Consider the following 22,902-nt stretch of genomic DNA (forward strand, 5'->3'; position numbering starts at 1 on the left):
GGTGGGAAGTTCAAGATCGAGGGGCTAAGGTTGCATCTGGTAAGGGGCTTCTTGTTGCACCGTAACATGGCAGAAGGCATCACGTGGCAAGGAAACTTGTGTGTGACAGAGGAAAGGGGCCAAACTTATCAGGAGTCTTTTCTCTCAATAACTAACACTAACCTGCACCTGTTATTACAGCATTAATCCATTCAAGAGGGCAGAGCCCTCATGATCTAATCACCTCTTAAGTGTCCTGCCTCTCAGTACAGTCACAATGGAAATTATATTTCAACATGAGTTTTGGAAGGGATATAGCAAATCTCTTCAGATTGGTTCCTGGGTACTTTGGTTGTGACCCCTGTAGTTTTTATTAACAAGCTCTTCCAGGATCATTCTGTTCTTGACCTGGAATCATCCATTTCTCTAAGGAGCTATGTTTCTTTTTAATGAAAATATTTAGAAACTGCAGTTTGGGTGCTAATGGGTTGGGTCACTTGCTAATGGGTTGGTTGTTGTTTCTAGGCCTTTTCAGTGGATAGTTAGAAAATTTGTTTTGTTTTGTTTCTTTAGAGAATATTCGTTATGAATTCAGATTTATATTCCTGATTCAGATTTGTAATTACAGGATTTTTGTTTAACTTCTTGGATTTGGTTGTAGTTTTCTCATCTGAAAAATCTTGATTTCTAACAGTATTAACATAGTTAATTAATTTATTTATAGTTTCAGGATAATAATACCAATATGATACTGAACACAATTTAAGACTTCTTTGCCCTTTTTACTCTTAGAAAGTTTCGCAGGGGCTGGCCAGTTAGCTCACTTGGTTAGAACATAGTGCTTGAGGGCCGGCCCGGTGGCGCACTGGAGAGTGCGCCGCTTGGGAGTGCAGCAGCGCTCCCGCCGAGGGTTCGGATCCCATGTGGAGACCGGTTCCCGCTCACTGGCTGAGCGCGGTGCGGGCGCAACACCAAGGGTTGCGATCCCATTACCGGTCAGTAAAAAAAGACAAAAGGGAAAAAAAAAAAAAAGAACATAGTGCTTGATAACACCAAAGTCAAGGGTTTGGATCCCCATACCGGTTAGCAGTTAAAAAAAAAAAGTTTAGCACATTATTTTCTGGGGAGTTTAGCTACCAATTTGCTACAAAGATTCATTTGTTTCATTTTGCTTTTGATTTTTAGTTATTGATTTTTAAATTTTGGTTTAATTTTGTGAATATGTAAAACATTTACATAGTTTCAAAGTTAAATCTGCAGAATTCTTTTCCTCCCTCCAACCCATATATAAAGGTGTCCCTCATTCCTATCTACAGCTTGAGAATGTTACACTTGATATATCCTTCAGGATATATCATAGTTTATTTAATCAGTCTGTTGATTGACATTTGGGTTGTTTCCAGCATTTTGCTGTTAAAAATAAGCAGCTATTTTTGATATTAGCTTCTTTGCTAACCCTTCAATTTTGCTCCCATAGTCAAATAATCCTCCCAATTAACTCAATAACTAAGTAACAGTATTTGGGATATACCAAGATGAGATCTTGACTTTTGTTCATCAGCAGCCCCTTATTTTGAGCTCTGTTTGTGTGCCTAGCACATAGTCCCTAGCATTGGGGATTAGAGAGACATATAAGAAGTGTCATAGGGTATACTGAATATTTTGAATATTTAAAGATGGCAGAGTTTAACAAAGATAGAACTACTGGGAAAGGCAAGTAATTTTCAGAAAGCCTTGAGTTGAATCTTAATAGATGGGTTAACATTTAGGTTATTCTTTCCAATGTCATCATTGCTTCTTCCTGTTCATCTAGGGAAACATTGTAATCTTGGCTACTTCAGATCCCTTAATGAGAGGGATTGCTCCTGGTTGGGAGACCATTTATTAACTTCTGTTACACTCCAGCTTGTGGAGTCACGTGATGTTTAGTCAGATAACTTCCTTCAGGCTAGGCCTAGAAACCTACTTAGAAGGCCAGTAGTGCAGGAGGTAGCCCAGTGGCTAGAGTCAGGCAGTGTAAGGTATTGCTGTGTTTATTTTAATGCCCTGAGGTTCCTACCATGAGTCTTCAGGCCTAGCTGAAAGACTTATACCTGCCCTTGCCTTTGGCTTCAGCACTAGTCTTCCTGGATATTGAGATATTTTGTGAGTGTGGTTCTGGGACAGGTTCTTACTCACCTCCTCATTTCTCACTACTTTCTTCTGCTCAGTTTCAGGCAGTACATCCAGCAACCCAGCAACCAGCGATTGCTCAGTTTCCTGTGGTGTCCCAAGGAGGCTCTCAACAGCAGCTGATACAGAACTTCTACCAGCAGCAGCAGCAGCAGCAGCAGCAGCAGCAGCAGCAGCAGCAGGCCACAGCCCTGCATCAGCAGCAGCTGATGACTCAGCAGGCTGCCTTGCAGCAAAAGACTGCTGTGGCAGCAGTACAGCAGCCCCAGGCGCAGCCGGCTACAGCCTCACAGCCATCCCCTGCCCAAGAGCCCGCGGTAAGAATCACCTGGGCCTCAGAGCATAAGAGCAGAAGAGGTGCGTGCAGTGAGGGCTCAGGAAGGGACAGGAAAGAGGTGGCTGCAGCTGATAAGGGGGCCTCTGAACTAGGGCTAGGTTGCTCACCCACCCTAGTGATTAAAATGTTACATCCTTTCTTGATATATTCAGGAACAGTATGAGGTATTCTATAGAAGGCAGAGGTGTTTTTTTTTGGTTTTTTTTTTTTTCCTTTTTGTCTTTTTTACTGACCGGCAACGGGATCGCAACCCTCGGTGTCGCACCCGCACCGCGCTCAACCAGTGAGCAGGAACCGGTCTCCACATGGGATCTGAACCCTCGGCGGGAGCGCCGCCACGCTCCCAAGCAGCGCACTCTCCAGTGCGCCACCGGGCCGGCCCGAAGGCATAGGTTTTTAATAAAATGATTCTAGGCTATGATGAAGAAGAATATTCTTATTTATCACTCTGAAATTAGACTGGCAGAAAGAGCTGTTCATTGTCTCTGTCATTGCCACTGTTGAACAGTGAAAGACCTAGGTAAGATTAGAGCTAATCTCTTTCCCTTCTTCAAGGAGCAGTTTGATCCATTGTCCCTTTTCCAGTCTCCAGTCTCTAGAGGTTTATGTGGGCCTCCACCTTTACTCTGAGCCCCGACAGAGTTGTGTTTATTTTTTGTCTAGGACGACATTACTAGTCACATCATTTAAGTCTACCACACAGCACCCTTCAAGAGCCTGCTTGCCTGGGACCATTTACCACGGCCTGATCTCTCTGGGCAACAGAGCATCTGAGCATCCAGTCATTTGAGCCATCTTGTCAATTTAGAAATTGGGCATGTCTACTTTTAGGTTTTGGCAGAGTACAGCATCAGAACCCCTCTTCTGATTGGCTTCTACAGTTTCAGCATGCTCAGGCACATTGTGCTTTGGCCTTTAATAAATGACCTTTATTTTGTACTCAGCTTTTTCTAAGTGATAGTAATAGAAAATTTTATAGTGATAGAAGAAGGCACTTTGCATACCCAGCCAATGGAGTGTCACAGCTACTCTCTTATTCCCAGGGAAGTCCAACTACTAGATGAACAAAGGAAAAGTAAGAAACCATCTTTCTGAGGATTGATTTCTAATAGCATTTTGTCGCCCATCTTAAACCAGAAAACCTACATCCCTTCGAAAGGAAGCAGTGCCGTAAATAGATTGTCTTCTTTAAGTCTCAGCTAAGTGTGTGTTCACTGTCTTTACACCTCTGTTTCTGAAACAACCCAGCCTTCCTGCAGGCATGTGGTAGACAGCTACTGTCTATATTTTTAACCAAGAGATAAAGTTCTTCTTGTTAACGGAAAAAGTTTTTAAAAAATTATTACGTGATATAACTAGAAGGGATCTTAATTATCCAGTCTAGTCCCCTCATTGGAAACTGAGGCCCAAACTAGAAAGTGATTGCCCAAGACTTATAGACTGACAGCAGAGCTGGGGCAAGAACCAAAGAATCCTGATCTGTGTTTAAGGATAATAACAACTGCTCACCCAGGGTGATGAAATGATCAACTGCTCCTGCATACACCTTATTGTGAGGTTCCTTTCTTCTTTCCCTGGACAAAATTGTCCACTCTCTTGGGAATAAATTATGAACCTTCTCTGTGTTCTCTGGATGAAAAAATATTTTGAGCACTTTGTCCTGGGTTAGTTGATTTAGGGGACAGAGAGAATGGGAGCAGATTGTGCTTCAGCCAGGTGCCACTGAGCTTCCCAGCTTTGACCCATCCCTGTCTCTGCTAACTCTTGCCAGGGCTTATCTAGAGATGCAGGTGAGTGAATGTAAAGAATACCCTGCAGCCATCTTAAAGCAATAATTGGCAAAGGGAAAATGGGCATATACCCTAAATGTTTATTGCAGTCTTACTAACATAATAGTCCAAAGAATGGAAACATCCTAAATTGTTCAGGAACCCAACTGTGCAGCCATTAAATACCATGGTTATAAAGTCTTTACAACAGCTGAAAAAAAAATGCTCATTAGGTAATGTTAAAAGAGCTGTGAAATTATGGAAAAAGTTTGTTTATTTGGAAAAAGACTTAAATATAAGGCACCAAAAACATAACAATAGTTGTATTAGAGTGGTGGAATGGGAATCTCTTCTCTATGTTCTTACATTTTTGGATGTGATTATACTTATTGTATAATTATGTATTTTGTTTTTATAAAAAATCTTCAGCAAAATAGACATCTGAGTCTACCTCTTTTTTTTTTCTTCTCTGATGGTTTGTCTTTCCCTCCTCCCCCTTCCTAAACCTGTCTTTGGATGAGGAGGAATTGTGGTGCAGAAAAGATCCCCAAGTGGCAGTCAGGAGACATGGATTCTGCTTCCAATTAACCTGTGACCTCAGATAAGCTCTTAGCCTCAATGGCTGTGGTCTCATCTCCTCTAAAGTGAGGGAGTTGGAATCTGTTTTCCCTAAGGTCCTTTTTAACTCTCACATTCTTTGATTCTAAATGAAAATAAAACTGTCTGCCTGACAGGGTTGTTGTGAGAAGTACCTGAATGGTTTGGATCCACTCTGTTAGTAGATTGCTGTAATAGGGTAAGTTATCCTCCTGGTAGAGGCATTTGTTCTTCAGTGTGCCGCATATGGAGAATAGAGAAGAGGAGGGAAAAGTGTTCTCCAAGCAGTATGACTCTTCAAAATAAAGGGACTCAACAGTTAAGTACTCTTTTCAGAGTAATGTGTATCTTATGAAATAAGTCAATCCAGTTTTGTCCTCAAAGCCCTCAGGCCCCCGTGTATGCTGGCGTTTAACCTGCTGTTACAGGCACAACTCTGGACCCTTGAAGGAAGTTATAAGCCAGAGCTCTGCTCTTCTGTACAGAGCACTCTGCTTCTCCCTCTACGGAGCTTCTAACCTCAGTTTGATTGATATTAGAACCTTATATTGTATCAGTCAGCCTGTTGTGAAATGGGTATACTGCCACATATACATAGTCTGCCTCAATAAAGTTTCCAAGTCCTGGAGACAATATGAGGACAGTAAGTATCCCAAGCTATAAGCATCCTGATCGAAGTAGCTGGATGCTCAGGTTTCCCTAAACTCTCTCAGGGCCTGCCTTCGTAGACACAGAATATGGGAACTGAGCTGCAATATGGAGGGGCAATGCTAATCTGAGATGAGGGACTGGAGGGATGGGATAGTTAAATCCCAGGGCATTTAATTTCCTAAGTCATTTTATCTCTAGATTGATAGAATTAAGAAAAGGGATTAGGTGGCTTTCTTAATGTTTTTTGCTCATTTTCCTTGATATAGGTGACTTACGCATGTGGTCACAAGGATGTTCCGACCTGTTTGTTGTTCTGTGGTGGCAGTTTGACCTGTGTTCTGAAAATGGCCCACATATCAGGAGTCCTTATATTATTAGCTTAGTCATCATCAAGAACTTTTTTTCTCTTCCTCCTTACATTCTTCAGTTCTTCAATGCCATTTTCAAACTGAAGATTGGAACAAATTAATCTCACTAAACCAACATTGTACATTTTCTCAAGGGTTGCCACAGATGTAGGATCTTACAGACCCATCCCATCAATGAAATGAAGAACCTTAACAAACAAATAAGCACTGCCATTTATTAATCACAGTAGAATTCTATCTCATTCTTGACTTGTAGTACCAGTTGTAGCAAAGGGACAGGGATTGTTCGGCAGAAATCATTCAGCTTAAGTGTGTTTTAGCTGGAGGTGTGTCTTCATTCGCTTCCAACTATTTTAATAGGATCTACTGCCTGCTTTTGGGGAGCATTCTGAACGAATTCCTAGGTGTCCTCAGAAGCAGAAAGTAGGCTGGCCAGTTACTCAGTTAGTTAGAGCGTGGTGTTAATAACAGCAGGCACGGTCAAGAGTTCAGATCCCCACACCAGCCAGCCACCAAAAAAAAAAAAAGTGAACCTTTAAGATACAGTCTAGATCTTTAGAGCTAAGAATAACTTCTCCAGTCTTATGAACTGGTCTGAATTACATATGTCTACCCTGTATATTATTGTTGATGAAGATTGAAATTTGTGTGTAAGTACCAGGCAAATACCATGTTCGTATCAGTCTGAAAGTTGCAGCTCAGATCATCAAAGTCTGGTTTTTTCTTTCTGGGTGTTGTTGATAAACTTAGCTGTTTGAGTTCCATGTTAGCTTCACATGGCCATTTTTTGTTATGCTTGTCTGTTTTTTTGTTTTGTTTTCCCTTTTCCTTTTTTTTTTTTTTAATGAAACACTTTCCATCTCTCTTCCTAGCAGATTCAAGCCCCAGTAAGACAACAGCCAAAGGTTCAGACAACCCCACCTCCTAACATCCAGGGTCAGAAACTTGGATCTCTCACTCCTCCATCATCCCCCAAAACCCAACGTTCTGGGCACAGGCGGATTCTCAGTGACGTAACTCACAGTGCAGTCTTTGGGGTCCCTGCCAGCAAATCAACCCAGCTGCTTCAGGCAGCTGCAGCTGAGGCCAGTCTCAATAAGTCCAAGTATGTGGTGCTTCTCCTTTGTTCTTCTTACCTGTGTGGACAAGGTCTGCCCTAGGCCATTATTATGTGGTTCTTTGCATAAGCATGTAGAGAGAGAGAGAGAGAGAGAGAGAGATCTCTCCACGCTCATATATATATATATATATATATATATATATATATATATATGAAATAGTGTGTGTCTGTGTTTAACAAGAAACTGTGAACTTGCCTGTGGTGGTGCATGTACCATACTAATCCTAAGAAATAACTTCCTACTTGGCCCACTGTTTCCAATGGGAGCGCCGCCGCGCTTCCCAAGCGGCGCACTAGCACAGTGCGCCACCGGGCCGGCCCTAAACTCTTGATCTGACCCAGTCTCTCTGTGCTGAACATCTTTCATTGGCTCCCCATTGCCTGTAGGACGATGTCTGAGTCCACTGGTTAACACAGCACAGCCTGTTGTATCACACAGCTGGATGAACCCTTTGTTCATCCTGTGCCCTCTCCTAGGACTGCTGCTCCCCTCCTTGTCCACCTAGGAAATGTTCATTTGTCAAGATCCATGCCAGAGGTCACCTTTTTTCACCTTTCCTCTGATATATCATTTTTTGTGGACCTCTTTTTGAGCATATATCACATTATATTATCATTAATTAGTTGTATGTTTGGCTGACCTAGCCTGAGTTCTGCAAGAGAACGGCTATGTCTTAGGAAACCTTTGTAAACCCAGTGACTGGCGCTATGCCTGACATAAAGTAGATTTTGATGACTACCAGTTGAGTAAGTGCAATTTCAGACCCTCAACTTTCTTGGAACCATGCACCCTAAAGTTAAAAATCTTGAAATTAAGTCAATAAAGACTTTAGAAGAAAATGAGGTAATGATACCTAGAAGAACAAAATAGTGGTAGTATCTTTATTTCTTCTTAATTGTAACGGTGGCCCTTAATTCTGGGCATACTAGATCTTGAAAGATAGGAAGCAGTCTAAATAGGTCTCAGTCACAGCCCTCCAGGGATCAGTTATTATGGGTGTTATGATGGTCACCAACAGAATGAACAAGCCTAGGAATAGGTTGCTTTGTGATCCTGAACTGAAAGTCCTTGTAGGTGAGACCGAAAAAACTAGGCAAGAGAGATTAAAGAAGGAGTGGGAGGTAGTGAGTCATGAAGGAAAGGAGACATTCGTTTCACAAGTGGAAGGGATGTCTGCGGAAACTGTTCAGTTGCCGTGGAAAGCCCTTTTAGGAAGACAATGTGGAAAATGATTGTTTGACTCAGAAAATAATTTCATCCTGAAACAAAAATAGGTTGACCTTTTCTGTTTTGTTCAATTTTTACATGTCTTTTTATTTCGCGGGGGTGGGAACCTACCTAGGTCTGCCACCACCACTCCATCAGGCTCTCCTCGGACCTCCCAGCAAAACGTTTATAATCCTTCAGAAGGTTCTACATGGAATCCCTTTGATGACGACAATTTCTCCAAACTCACAGCTGAAGAGCTGCTAAACAAGGACTTTGCCAAGCTGGGGGAAGGTAAGTTGTGTCTTTTTTGTGATTCTTGACTGTAAATTCTCTGTACTGAGAAATAACCAGGAGTTAGAATGAATCTTAGCTCTAGAGGGGTATCCGTGTGAAAGTGTAGGTGTAGGCCTTTCCCTCAAAGGCTTGATTTTAGAGTATGCATACAAATCGATTTTTATTTTTACCAGAGCACTGAAGTCTTTTCATCTTTAGGAAATCCTGACCTGTTGTGGGTGGCAGCAAGGAGAGTGTAAATGTTAGGGAAGAAGCTTTTAGGAAAGATTTAGTAGCATGGATCAGGATGATGGTGTTGAGCATGGTTTTTCTTTGGAGAAGTGTGATGGTTCGCTCATGTTAAGTGAGTTGATTGTCCCAGGAAGTGGTCACTGCTTGTCCATGAAAATATGTCCTCATATGGACACTGAATCTTTCACTATGATCAGTGTTCTGTATTACTGTTGACTAGCCACAGAAAGGAAATTAAATAGAAGATATAGTTCTGCCCGAAAAACCATCTAATTTGGAAGGCAGGACACACACACACACACAGAGGCACAGGTACATGCACACATTTTGGCAAACAACAGATACATCCTGGAAAAATTCTATAAAATGCAGTTCAGAAAGGGTACCCTCAATGTAGACAAGAGCACAGAGTAAAGGACTGGTCAGAATCAAGTGAATGATAAGCACTTCTGACCAAAAATTTTAATTTTAACTGTTGTTCTACAGAACTCTTTTAAAAATCGATATTAATTTTCTACCTTTTCAAACGGAAGAAAGGGCATAGGATTTAACTTTCTTTGACAACTCAGTTTCATTGTTATCTGTGCCAGTTATTGTTCTGGTCTGTAAACAGAAATACCTCTATGGACTGTTAAACTGTAGTATTCTTGTGCCTGCTTATCTAGCCCCTGAGTTTTTTAATTCTCCTGTCTATTTTTAATAATTTTTTGTCTCTCTTCTTGTTGTTCAGCTGTCAGCTTTCATGTTAAGCTACTGTCCTTCATAGCATCTCACTGCTGCCCTCTCCACCACACCTCCCTAAACTGCATCCAACATGGAAAACAGATTGTGAAGCCCATTAGAATTATATAAATGTAAATAGGTTATATGTGAGGGCTGGAGGCTTCTCCTCTGAGTAATGTGCTTGAACTGTAGGGCTTTAGCTCTGTGTTCTCTCTTTTCTGTTATTTTAATTTATTTATTTTTATTTTTTGTTTGTTTTGTTATTGTTTTTGTTTTATTTCTTTGTAAAAACAGTATTTTCTTTTTTTCCTTTTTTTTTGGGTGGCTTGGCTGGTCCAAGGATCTGAATCCTTGGCCTTGGTGTTACAACACTGCGCTGTAACCACCAGAGCTAACCAGCCAGCCCCCAATTTAAAAAAAAAAATTTAATTGTGGTAAAATAAACATAACAAAAATTACTATCTTAACCATTTTAAGTTTGCAGTTCATTAGTGTTAAGTACATTCACACTGTTGGGCATCCAATCTCCAGAACTCATTTCATCTTGTAAAACTGATATTCTATCTCTTTGGATTCTTAACAGTTTCCTTCCTTTTCTTGGATGTTCTCAGTTATTACAGTGACTGAATGAAGACTTTTGAATAGCCGAGGTATTGCCATAATGCAGTAAAGAGTCAAGTCTAGAAGTCAGTGCAGAGAGTGCCCTTTACCTCTACCGTGTGGGGGGGTGGTCACAGGATTTTGCTAGAGTGAACTGAGTCGTGTTTTTTCTTTCCAGGCAAACATCCTGAGAAACTTGGAGGCTCAGCTGAGAGTTTGATCCCAGGCTTTCAATCAACCCAAGGTGAAGCTTTTGCCACTTCCTCATTTTCTGCTGGAACAGGTTAGTATGGCCAAACCCTGGAACACGAGGCTCACTGTAGTTACCTTCACCCTGTCTTCCAATCCGTAGATAACTCTAGCATGCCAATGAGCCCTAAATTCTGGCAGCAACTTATATTTTCCTTTATTCAAAAGCTTTCCAATCAAAAAGGGATAGAGAGGGCCGGCCCGGTGGCGCACTCGGTAGAGTACGGCGCTTGGGAGCGCGGTGGTGCTCCTGCCGAGGGTTCGGATCCCATATAGAGACCGGTCCGCTCACTGGCTGAGCGCAGTGCGGGCGCAACACTGAGGGTTGCGATCCTGTTGCCGGTTGTGGTACGGGCGTGACACCGAGGGTTGCGATCTCGTTACCGGTCACGAAAAAAGACAAAAAGGAAAAAAAAAAAAAAAGGGATAGAGAAAGATCTAGAATCACTTTGAATTAAAGTGGCAGGATGATCTGGCAGTAATATCCTGGACTTGTTCTCTCTAGTCCACTGACATGTCTTACGCAGATATTTCTAAATTTGAGGAATAGCATCTGTTAATCTCTTGTAATTGCTTAGGCTCTTTGGGATGACTTGAATTCTAAGAATTAAATGTTCTGTCCTATATCTGAGTCTGTACTAAGCTCTGTGCGTATGTGTGTGTGTGCGCGTTGCACGCATGCACTTTTGGGGAGAGGGAGGTATTTTTTTAAATGTGACCTTTTTAAAAAAAATTTTAGAAGCAATGATAAGAGACTAATTTTTCCCCTTAATTAATAGAAGGTAAACATATTTATTATATAAAAGTAAGTTATAGAGAAAATTAAAACTCCCCACAATCTCAAAGGGCCACAAATATCTTTGTGAATCTAATGAACATTATAGATCTCCCTCACCAAAATACACAAGACCACAATTTTGTATGATTTTAGGCCTCAGCTTAAGACTCACTCTGATGTACATCTTTACAGTCCTATTTTTTTTTTCCTTTTTGTCTTTTTTCGTGTCCGGCAACGGACCGCAACCCTCAGTGTCGCGCCCGTACCGGACCGGGACCGGCAACGGGATCGCAACCCTCGGTGCTGTGCCCGCCCCTCGCTCAGCCAGTGAGCGGGAACCGGTCTGTATGTGGGATTCGAACCCTCGGCGGGAGCGCCGCCGCGCTCCCAGGCGGTGCACTGTAGCAGTGCGCCACCAGGCCGGCCCACAGTCATATTTTAAAACCTAGGTTTTTCACTTAGTAAATGTGGCATGTTTTCCCCACATCATTAAAGAAGCTTATAGAATGTAATTTTTAAAATATCTGCATTAAATTCCTTTATATACATATATCCTAATCTATGCTAAAAAATATCTCTTTTTTAAACATTAACTTGATTCAGTGTTTTACTATTGTGAATACTCTTTTTAAAATATCTGCATTAAATTCCTTTATATACATATATCCTAATCTATGCTAAAAAATACCTCTTTTTTAAACATTAACTTGATTCAGTGTTTTACTATTGTGAATACTTCGGCAATGGATGTGAGCTTTTGGATGTATTCTTTGTATATAGAGTTTGATAGGCTTCTAAATTTAATCTTTTTAATTATACTGATTAATTTCCACTTTTAACTTTATGTATTCTTTCGGTCTGCTTTCTTTAGGCATGTTAGTAGTTTTTGTAAACTCATCAATTTATTTCTGATTTTAACTTTGGCTGCCATTCTGTAATATTTGATATGTAATGCTCTCTATTCTCATTGTTTTCTGGATATTTTTAAAGTGAAGTTTCAATTTCTTCTTTAACCAGGAGTTACCTAGTATATGTTTTAATTGCATTGTGAACAGTATAGTGTATGAAGTCTTTGCAAGAAGTTTTTCCTGAAGGGCTTTCTGTGACCCAGTTTGTTATTCTTTTTGTGAATGTTCTGTGGGAATTCGCAGTTTTCCATGTCAATAAATATTAATCACCAATATGATTTTCATGGAAGAGTCAGAACATTTGTTTATTTTGCGAATATTTAGGTTGTTGTCAATTTTTCACCATATAAACATTTTTGAAGCTAAATTTTTGTTTATTTTTATTACAGCTTCTTTAAGATAACTTCTAGGAGATTATATGCTGGATCAAAAGATATGTATATTAAGACTTTTGATACATATTTCCATGTTGCCCTCCAAGAAAGTGATATAAATTTTATTTTTTATCAAGAGTGAATGGGAGTAATTTTCCCTGTCATTTCCCCACCCAGCCCAGCCCAGCAGCTATAGACAGAGGCCATTGTTTACTAGCCATTTTTAATTTCTTTGGGGATTTGTATTATTCATGTCCTTTGCCTTTTTTGGTGTTGTGTTCATTTTTTTCTTATTCATTTGTAAGTGTAAGAGCACTTTATATGTCATGTATTGTGAGCCTTTTCCCCAGTTTGTCATTTGTGCTGTATGAATACAGTCTCATCTAACACTCTCAATAATGCTTTGAGGTTGGTATTTCATCCCCACATTGGTTACAGTTGAGGTGACTGAGGCACAGAGACTCTCTTTTCCAGGGTTATCTGCTAGCGAGTGGCAGAGCTGGTACATTGACCCTTTGGCTCCAGAGTCTCCTCTCAGGTTTTAAGCCTCTTAATGAGGCAAATTTAGTAATTATCTTTTCCTGGAAAATCATCTGCTATTTTAATTGTATGTATTTGTGTTTCCTTTTTCTTGGTAACTCTAGCTAGAGGTTTGCTATTTTATTATCTTTTCAAAGATAACTCTTAGATTTTGAAAATCTACTGTTTTTTCCATCTTCTTATTCTTTAACCTTTGTTTTTATCTTTTTGGTTGCATTTCCCTGTTTTTCTTAGTTTTGCTTTGGTGACATCAACAGGATCGTGTAGTAAAATTTTTTTCAATTCTTTTAAAAAAAAATAAAATATTTGAGCCATGAGTTTTTCTCTCAATATAAGTCATTTTCAATCATTGGAGAGGGGAGGAAGGCTAATTACAATCTCGAGAAAGGCTTTTTCACATGCGGATTTTCCAGTATCCTCTTTTCTCCTCCTCCCTCCAGTTGCCCTACCCCAACCTTTGAGGATTGCACTGTTTAGTGAGAGTCTTTCTAATAAGTGTGTGTTTCCCTAGTAAGAAAAAACTGGAATTTAATGGAGCTTTAACCATATCTTATAAGTCTTCAGATGATGTTCTCATTGTTATTATTATGGGGTTATTTGGGAGTTATGCTTTTTAATATTAAGTAGTTAAAATTTTTTTGTGTTATTTTTAGCTTTGTCTGGTCTGTGTAAATTTTAAGCTTATTGATACTTTGGTCAGGTTTTAAAATGTTCAAAGACCAATTCATGGTGCTTGAAGTTTGATATAACCAAACATACCAAATGTATAAAGCATCAACCATTATCCTTGACATAGAGCATTAAAATGATTACCAGCCATGGTCCTGGGTAGGATATAGTTTCCCTGGAAAGAGGGTCATGGAACAAACTCTAGGAGAGTCTTCTTTGCTGCTGAATCCCAGCATTTAGCACAATGTTTGGCTCAGTACAGAAGGTTGAACGCTTAAGAATGGTTGCTTTTTGCCAAAGCTTAGGAGCTTGGATCCACTGATATTAATAACAAAAGTTCCTAATTATTTTCCATCCACTACCACCCTACCAGCCCCAGTTTTAATGCCTAATTCTCATTTACCACATACAGTTATGTTTCATTGTTTGTCTGCAAGAATTTTTTTTTTTTACAGAGGTCTATTTTGTTTTTGCTTCCCTCCACCACCCGGTTTATATTTATTTTGAAGGCTGCAAATGGCAGTATATTTTTTTAAGGGACTTAAAAGGCTCAGCCACAAACACATATTTGAATAAAGTTATGACAATACACCCGGTTTATATTTATTTTGAAGGCTGCAAATGGCAGTATATTTTTTTAAGGGACTTAAAGGCTCAGCCACAAACACATATTTGAATAAAGTTATGACAATGATAATAGTGAACGTGTATCGTACACGTGATACATGCTAACCCCACTAGGTAAGTGCTTTTTCGCATATTATCTCAAGAGATCCTCACAACAGCCTACCTGCCCAAGGGCACAGTTAGAAATGACAGAATAGAGATTTGTATTTAGGCAGCCCAGCTGGGAGGCTATAGTTGTAACCACGTCTGAGGAATCTCGTAGATCAATGACACTGAGCATTTATAAATGTTATAAAATGTCTTCATGTTTTCCTCAGTTTTCCAGCATTTTTCTATGAACATTTGGTATTTTTCCTTGTTTCTTATTTGTGATGTGAACATTTTTTTTCATGCAACACCTTTATTCTTTACAAATGAAAGAAAATTATATCTAGATCCCAGAGACTCATTTGCCCTAATTTGTATGAACAGGATGGCACCATTTTCTTCAAATTTTCTAATTGAGTTCAGTTTACTGATTTTAAACCTGACTGATGAAAGGAAAAACTAAGCAGGAAATTTGGTAATGTGTTAGGGAGGATGACACAATGGTTATCTTAAACACTTTTATGGTAAAAGCTGCAAAAATGTTGATGAACTGTCTATGCAACGGAAGAGGACCAGGCAAACATTTTAAACTTGACATTGTGCCTCTTTAAGATATTTTCCTATGGATGTTACACACATTCATTTATAAAACTTTGGAGAAATGGATGAAAGCCCAAAAAAGTAAGAAAAAAGAACTCATAACCCCACTCTGAGAGAATAGTATTTGTTGACATTTTATAGTATTTATATCTAGAATCTTATTTCTTCATATAGTCCTTTTTCAAATATGACAACTGTATATTCAGTTTTATAATTTGCTTTTTTCTTTCAAATATATTGTGTCTCATTTAAAAATATTTCAGACTTAAAAGCATTATTTTACCTTTCTCTTCCTCCTTCTACCTTGAATGAAACTTAGTTATAAACCCACTGTAATAACAAAATTATAGAGATTGAGAACAAGTTAGTAGTTTCCAAAGGAACAGGAGTAAGGGGTGGGTGTGACCATAAAAGAGAATCAGGGCGGTCTTTTGTTTGAAAGAATAGTTCTGTATTATGATTGTGATGGTGCTGGTACTAATCTATACATAGAATCAAGTTGCAAAGAACCGTACACACAAATTGGAGGAGGTGAAGTTCCCAGAGGGAATTAGCAGTCTGAGGAGGGAGTGGTTTAGAGATGGGGAAATAGAGTTTGAAGGGGGACTTGGGGGCCACAACAAGGAAAATTGAGAGTGCAAAGTGAAATTGAGTGTTGGAAGGTGTGTGGTCAGGATCCCAGGGAGTATTGGGGGTCCAAGAAAGGGGGTGAGGGTAGAGAGTGGGAATTTGGAGTCCAAGGAAGGGACGTGGGAGTGGGGTTGGTAGGCTGTCAGAGGGGGTTGGAGGTGAGCTTCCTTCCCACCCACTTCCCAGGGCAGGCCTGGAGAGGCAGAGGGTAGGCACTCATAGCCCGTGAGCCTGGTGTGCCAGTCACTGAGCTGAGTCTGGTAGCAGCTGCTGGCAAAGTAGGGCTGACTGGTCACTGGGTAGGACATGGCTGTGCAGGGGGGAGGGTAGTAGTCAGGTGGTAGGCTTGCAGTGCCTCCTGGGCCCCCTACACCCCTGCCGCTCTTTCCTCTGCTGGGCAGTCTATGTGGAGCCACCAGGCTACCCACTGAGAGGACACCACTGTGCCTCCCCCTCCCCATCTGCCACATCTGGGCATTGACACCCCAGTCTGTTCCTGTTGCCACTGCCTCCTGCACATCTGGTTGAGCTGGGAGTGGGGACTCCTGCATGCCTGAGAAAGGGTAGGTGCTACATGTACTGCCTCCTCTTCATCTGGGCCTGGGGTGCAGGATTCCTACATTTTGGGGACCTCTGGGATGGAAGCAGGCACTATTTGTCTTCGAAGCCAGGGTGCCCAGGGGAGGAAGGTGGCTAGGTTCTGGGGACTAGGAGGGCTGCTGGTCTCTCCAGCAGTCCCACCTTTCATGTTGTCATGCATCTCAAAGTGCATCTTGCTGGCCCTGAGGAGGGGGCACTGAGGACATCAGAGGTGGCTGTGGTGACAGTGGTGGAGTCTGTGCAAGAGAAGCTGGCTATTGGGGAAAGGAGAGGAGGAGAGGGGCAGAGGCACCAGGGGCTGGGCTCTTGGGTGGAGGGGAGAAATAGGGATTTAGGGGGCATTGAAAAAGAAATGTCCAGAGGGATAGACAGTAAGAGATATGAAAGGAGACAAATGTGAGTGTGGTGGAGTGGAAGGAGAACAGAGCAGAGGGCTGCAGTGGGTGCTCCTACCTGCAGTACTGTGAGGGCGGTGATGGAGACAGACGTGTGGGTGACATGGGCACTGAGTGAGAAAAAAACAATTATACACACATGTGTGCATGTAATCACTGGTGAAAACTGACTAGGTGAGGTAACAGTATTGTGCCAGTGTCAGTGACATTATATTACACTTGTGTATAACATCACTGGGGGAAGCTGGTTAGATGGTTCACAGGACTCTATGTACAGCAACTTCCTGTGATTCTGTAATTACTTCAAAATAAAATGTTTTTTCAAAACCCACTTTTTGAAAGCAAAATGAGATTTTAATTAATGAACAACTAATACTAACATGCATGTTAAGAATGATCAAGTAAGAACTGAGAGAGATGGGTTGTGATACTAGTTCTGCTGGTGGATCTCTGGCTAATCTCTTAACTTTTGGGGTTCATTTTTTTTTTTCTGGAAAATAAGGAAATTGTGCTAGAAAATTCTAAGATCTCTTCAAGCTCTGATATTCCAGAGGGTGTATAAATTTCTATAAGTCTGTAATTTGCCAAATATAGAATAAATGCCATTAGTATGTTAGATATGGTCCAGAGGTGAGGGCTTATATAACCTTGTAATAGGCAAGAAGTCTATTTCTGCCTCTTCCCGTGTGTCTGCCTAGCACTATATTAGACATTATGGTGATATAATACAACTTAGTCCCTAATGGACTTCAAGAGGGTAATGGATACATAGGAAGTACCTATACACATGTACTAGATTACAAAATAGGCAGTGTTTGTGTATGTGTCAGAATGTGTGATCTGGACAGTAATTCCTATAGGAATTCCAGAAGAGATCACTGTAGGCTAGCCGATTAGCTCAGCAGGTTACAGCGTGGTGTTGTAATACCAAGGTCAAGGGTTTGGATCCCCATACCAGGCAGCTGCCAAAAAAAAAAAAAAATGAAGGAGATAACTGTAGGCTGTAGTATCCAAGGAAGAAGTGGAATGTGGAATTTCAGATATATGAATATCTTGGTTTTCTCATTAATTGCATCTCATAATATGTTACAAGAACCAGACTGTACATTTCATAGATACATTGCAGTTACACTATCTTATATTCACTCATCCCTCTTCATTCTGCCTCTAAGTTTAACTTACTCTATAATTTGAGCTGTCGGGTTAATAGATGGCAAGTTCATCTAGTTTACCTGATGTTTTCTGCTTTTCTCTTTTTCTCTCCTGACGCCTTCTTCCTCTCCAACCAACTCCAGCTGAAAAAAGAAAGGGTGGGCAGACTGTCGATTCTGGCCTCCCACTTCTAAGTGTGTCTGATCCTTTCATTCCTCTTCAAGTACCTGATGCACCAGGTAGGTAAACAGAACTGATCTGAGGTTAAGCAGCTTGATTGTTAGGTCCCAGGGCCTCTGGAGAGTTCTGTTTTAAACACTCCATGAAAAAGATCTAAGCCCTAATAATAGGTGGCTATTGTATGTTTTCACTGTGAGAGTGGCAAATTTGTGTTGAAGAGTACTGGCCCTTAGCAAAGATAATAAAATCAGTTCAGATTATACTAAATTGTATTCCATAACATATTGGTATTCAGTTATTCATCTTTGATTGTGTTAGCAATAATGTGAGGGGCCTGTGTATTGGAAAGAACATTAGTCCAATATGATTATAACAATGTGTGTGTGTGTGGGGGGGGGGACCTGTAAGCACATGATAAAAGGAACAAAATAGGAATAGTGGTTATGGTGTGATGATGGAATTATGGGTAGCTTCCTGTCCAGTTCCTGTGTTTCTATAATGTACTTTTATTTTATAATATAAAAATACATCATACAGGTTGATAAGGAATGTGAGTCAGGAGAGCAGGGTTCCCCATCTAAGCTCTGCCACTACCTGGAAACCTTCTGGGCTTGACTCTTCACCAGTGAAGTAGGTATGACTGAATATCCCTTTCAGTCTGTCATATCTTATTTTTAAGTAAGCTGTCTAAAAAATAAGAAATGGTTAGCATGTTCTGATTGAAACAGCTTTTGAAACAATAATTGGACGCTCTCCATTTGGAGTTCATGAAGACCAAAGATTTCCCTTCCTGCTCCCCTCCCATACTTCTCTTTGGAGGGGAAGTGGCATGAGGAACGGAAGCTGCCCTTACTCTTGTCTGTCAGTCTCTTTGAAAAGGCAAATAGATCTAACTCCTTAGCAGCAGCTGGTGGTAGTTTTGCTTCCGACAGTTTTTCCTTTTTTCCCCATTCTTACTCCTGCCAATTCTTGAGCTTGAACTCATAGGATTGGCTTGGTTTTTCTTCTGTCTCAAAATGTTAAAGGTGTTTGATTGGTTGCCTCAAGATTGGAAGAGATAACAGCGTTCATATCCTTTACTTGCTAGTAGAGACTGCAGCTACGGTACCAAGACATTTTTATTTCTTTAGGCAATTTTTTGACCCTTCGAAGGGGAAGCAAATACTTGCCATGATCAGGCAGTATTGTGTAACTTTATAGTTTGTTGGACCCAGAATTAGCTCAAAATCACTGAGGAATGATTCAGTATAGGGTGGTTAAAGGAAAAGGAAGAAAGGAATCAAATAAAGACCATGTTTCTCAGTGACTTAACATTTTTATTTTATACTTTTAAAATGTTTTCACATGTAATTTCCTTTGATCTGACACACACTACTGAATGTTAGGTGCTAAGTATGTCAAGTAACATACTCATTTTGTTGGTGACGAAGTGAGGCCTTAGTGCTGTTCTGTCTGTCCTAGGCCACACGTTCTTTTTCATTGCCCACATCCCCCAAGTAATGGATGCTGCTTTTGTCTTTGGTATAGTTCCTAGATCAATAAAGCCTTTGACTAGAGAGCTAAATTTAAGGTTAAGGGAAATATAAAAATAGAATTGAACTTGTAAGACGTGGGTTCTAGCCACTTAGTAGTGAGGTAATTTGGGTCATATCAATTAAATTCTGTGTTTTCATCCTTAAAATTGGCTATACTAAAACCTACCTTATGACATAGCCATGAGGTTCAGATGAAATTATGTGTTTGAAATTGCTGTGTGAATTTTAAATTACTATAAAGATGGGAAATGCTGTTACAACTTTGGTTTTGTATCCTTGTTCTCAATCAGGCAGTCCTAGGTTTCATAAGGTGATCCTTTTCTTGTGTTCAAATTAAATTTGCTTTTATAATCTTTAACTTTTACACAACTGAGAACCATTAAAATAGATTTCCTGGATACAGTGATTGTCAAACTATGGGTTTGACAGGGGTACTGGATAATTACGGGTTGGTTTGTTTTAAGGAACATTTTTATATTCCAAAGCTCCATGAAAGAAATTTTTTTAGAAAGTATGGAATACGAAAATCACAGCCATGAGCATTTGTATGCTCTCAAAGCTCCAAATGAAGCATGGCTAGTGAGTCTCAAAGTATTACATTGATGCTTATATGTTGCCTGTTAATTTATTTTGCCTTCTGTTTGCTTTAGGGAACAGATAAGCTATAAGTGTCAAAGTTTGAAAATATAGTAGAGAAGTTTCAGAAATTTTCTCTGGAAATTGAGGAAAAGGTTTTTAAATTATTTTTTTAAATTGTAGTAAAATATACATAATAAAATTTACTATTTTAGTCATTTTTAGGTACAGTTCAGTGGCATTAAGTATAGTCACATTGTTTTCCAACCATAACCACCATCCAGCCACACAACATTTTTGATCTTGCAAAACTGAAACTCTGGGCTCATGAAACAATAACTCTCTATTTCCCTCTTCCCCCAGCCCTTGGCCACCACCATTCTACTTTCTGTCTCTATGAATATGACTACTCTAGCTACCTTATATAAGTGGAATCATTCAGTATTTATCCTTTTATGACTGGTTTATTTCATTTAGCACAGTGTCTTCAAGGTTCACCCATGATGTAGCATATGTCAGAATTTCCTTTTCTTTATAAGGCTGAATAATATTCTATTGATGTGTATACCACATTTTGTTTATCCTTTTATCCAGTGAGACACTTGTAGCTATTGTGAATAATGTTGCTATGAACAGGAATGTACAAATACCTCTTTGAGGTCCTGCTTTCAATTATTATGGATATATGCCCAGAAGTGGAACTGCTGGACCATATGTTAATTCCATTTTTAACTTTTTGTGGAACCACCATAGAGGCTGCACCATTTTGCATTCCCATCAGCAATGCACAAGGATTTGGGGAAACGATTTTTATAACAATTCTTCAATACTGATCTCTTGACATCAGTTTTTTATAAGACTAAGCAATAATGCCTTAGTTGCCCTGTAAGGGCTGCTTCCTAGCATTAGAGACTTTTTTTAAAAAGAAAAAGAGGTGCTTCTTGGTTTATGGCACTCCATCATCACACAAAGTAAGACAAGAGGAGCAGTGTTTGCTTAGTAGTTTGTTGTCAGGATGGGCATTCCTCTCACAGCTAGTTGCCTGGCATCCTCCTCATTTCCAACTGCTGTCTTGTGATACTGAAAAGCCCAAGGTTGATCATAGTATGTGTTTTTACTCTGGAAAGTTTATCTTCCTGAAGATGTAATTCTCTAAAATGAACTTGGGGCATGATGTTTGACTTTTGCTTCCAACTTGCAGATGTCACAGATGGTTTTGTGTCTGTTTTCTCAATAATAGGAATTATTTAGAGTGCCTAGATTTTTAAAAAATCCTCTCTCATCATAAGATTCCAGGGCTTGCACCCCAAGTCCGACAAGACATAAATTTCCAAAGCCACAAAGCTGGAGCAGCCACATCACCTTTGGTGGGGCTCATATGAAGCTCTTTCATGTTCGTTAGTTTAGCCTCTTCTATTCCTCCTGTTCGTACTCCTAATTAGGGTCGGAATGGGCCTTGATTTTATTAGCCTGTATAAATAGATATCTACCCTTTCTTTTGATATTTTAAAAGAGAAAGGTCACAATTTGCAGTATATCCCAGTCTCATGTCAGGAAGTGGTTTTAGACTGATTTGTGAAGGATTTATTGTTTTGTCTTGTGGTTGATATTTTTAATGACTAAGTCTTGAAAAGGGAGGTGTAAGAGAAGAATCTGAAATGGATTCATTCCTGACTCAAACTTTAGCAACTCTTTCCTTTCCTCTTCTCCTCCCCAGTCCCCATTGCCAGTTGAGTTATGTTTAAGAGGAGAGGAGGAGGTGTACAGAGGAGAATACCCCCTTTCTCTCACCTCTCTCCTTAATTTTAAAAGATTAACAATCCTCTCTTTTAAAAGCACTCTCAGTTTCCATTATCCAGGCTAAATAATTGTGCATCTATTTTTCTTCAGGGATCTACTTTCCAGTCCTTTAACCATGATTTCAGCAGTTCTCCAAGTTCTTACCCTGACTTTTTTTATCTAGTTCCCGTAGAGACCTGAGAGAGAACCAAGTGTAGCAATAGGAATGTGGTAAGGAAACATCACCAACAAAATGTATGAACAGACAGTTCCATAAAAGAAAATATGTTACCAGTAAATATATTTTTAAAAAGTTTATCATCATGATGAATCCAAAAAGTGCCAACTATAAAACAATGAGACGCTGCAATTTCCACTATCAAACTGGTAAAGATGAAGAAAAAACACCACCTCAGGCTTGGTAAAGGTGTAGGAAAATGGATACCCACATACCCTACTAGTAGGAATATCTATTAGTACAACTTTTGGGGAGGACAGTTTGGCAGTTTATGACAAAAACCTTTGAAGGTTTTACTTTCTCTTTTACTTAACAAACTCTGTTGCTTAAAAATTATTCTAAGAAAACATGGATATGCTTAACTATTTGTTGGAACAATCAGAATTCACAGGAAAAAAGTGGAAGATATTCATTAAAAAACTCTTAGTAGTGGATATCTCTAGAAGTGGGATTATGTGCAGTTTTACTTTTATCCCTTGGTTTGTCTGTATTTCCCAAATTTTCCAAAATGAATATGTACTACTTTTGTAATAAGGGGGAAAGCTTACAAGTTTTTTTTGCCTGCAGGTTGTGAGCTTAGCTCTTCCCCCAACTTCTCACCCTGCTCTCCTGGCTGTGCCTTTCTGGGCTGAGTTTGCATGTTGAACAGCATGTTGAGTCAGCTCTCTGTGTTTCCAAAACATGCTTCCTTGGGGCCAGTCATCTTACCTCCTGCCTGTGTCCTTCTGCCGACATACCCTCCAAGTGCCTTTCTCTGCAGTTATTACCAGTTCTGATCTTCAGTTTCATCTCTCAAGTTCATCCCCTAAGCAGCCAGTTTCTACTTGCATTTTTCCCTTTATGTTGGATGATTGGTTTTGAGTGATACTTAGGGTCTTTAAGTTTATCTTCATTTTTTTCAATGAGAAAACTTAGACCCAGAAAGAATAAGAGA

At 39.9% G+C, this 22,902-nt stretch overlaps 1 protein-coding gene across 2 annotated transcripts in view; it reads left to right on the forward strand.

The window, feature by feature from the left end:
* Nucleotides 1-22,902, forward strand: part of AAK1 (AP2 associated kinase 1) — a 156,880-nt gene that overhangs the window by 119,073 nt on the left and 14,905 nt on the right. The window contains exons 12-16 of one of the 2 annotated variants that reach the window (XM_008585992.1): nucleotides 2,190-2,468; nucleotides 6,749-6,978; nucleotides 8,337-8,494; nucleotides 10,230-10,334; nucleotides 17,804-17,899. In XM_008585992.1, coding sequence (XP_008584214.1) covers nucleotides 2,190-2,468; nucleotides 6,749-6,978; nucleotides 8,337-8,494; nucleotides 10,230-10,334; nucleotides 17,804-17,899 — 868 coding nt within the window. Of the gene's footprint in view, nucleotides 1-2,189; nucleotides 2,469-6,745; nucleotides 6,979-8,336; nucleotides 8,495-10,229; nucleotides 10,335-17,803; nucleotides 17,900-22,902 lie in introns of both variants that reach the window. The other variant, XM_008585991.1, reaches the window with a different exon arrangement.

The sequence above is a fragment of the Galeopterus variegatus genome, unplaced genomic scaffold, assembly GCF_000696425.1.
Source record: "Galeopterus variegatus unplaced genomic scaffold, G_variegatus-3.0.2 Scaffold3793, whole genome shotgun sequence".
In the NCBI taxonomy this organism is placed as follows: Eukaryota; Metazoa; Chordata; class Mammalia; order Dermoptera; family Cynocephalidae; genus Galeopterus; species Galeopterus variegatus.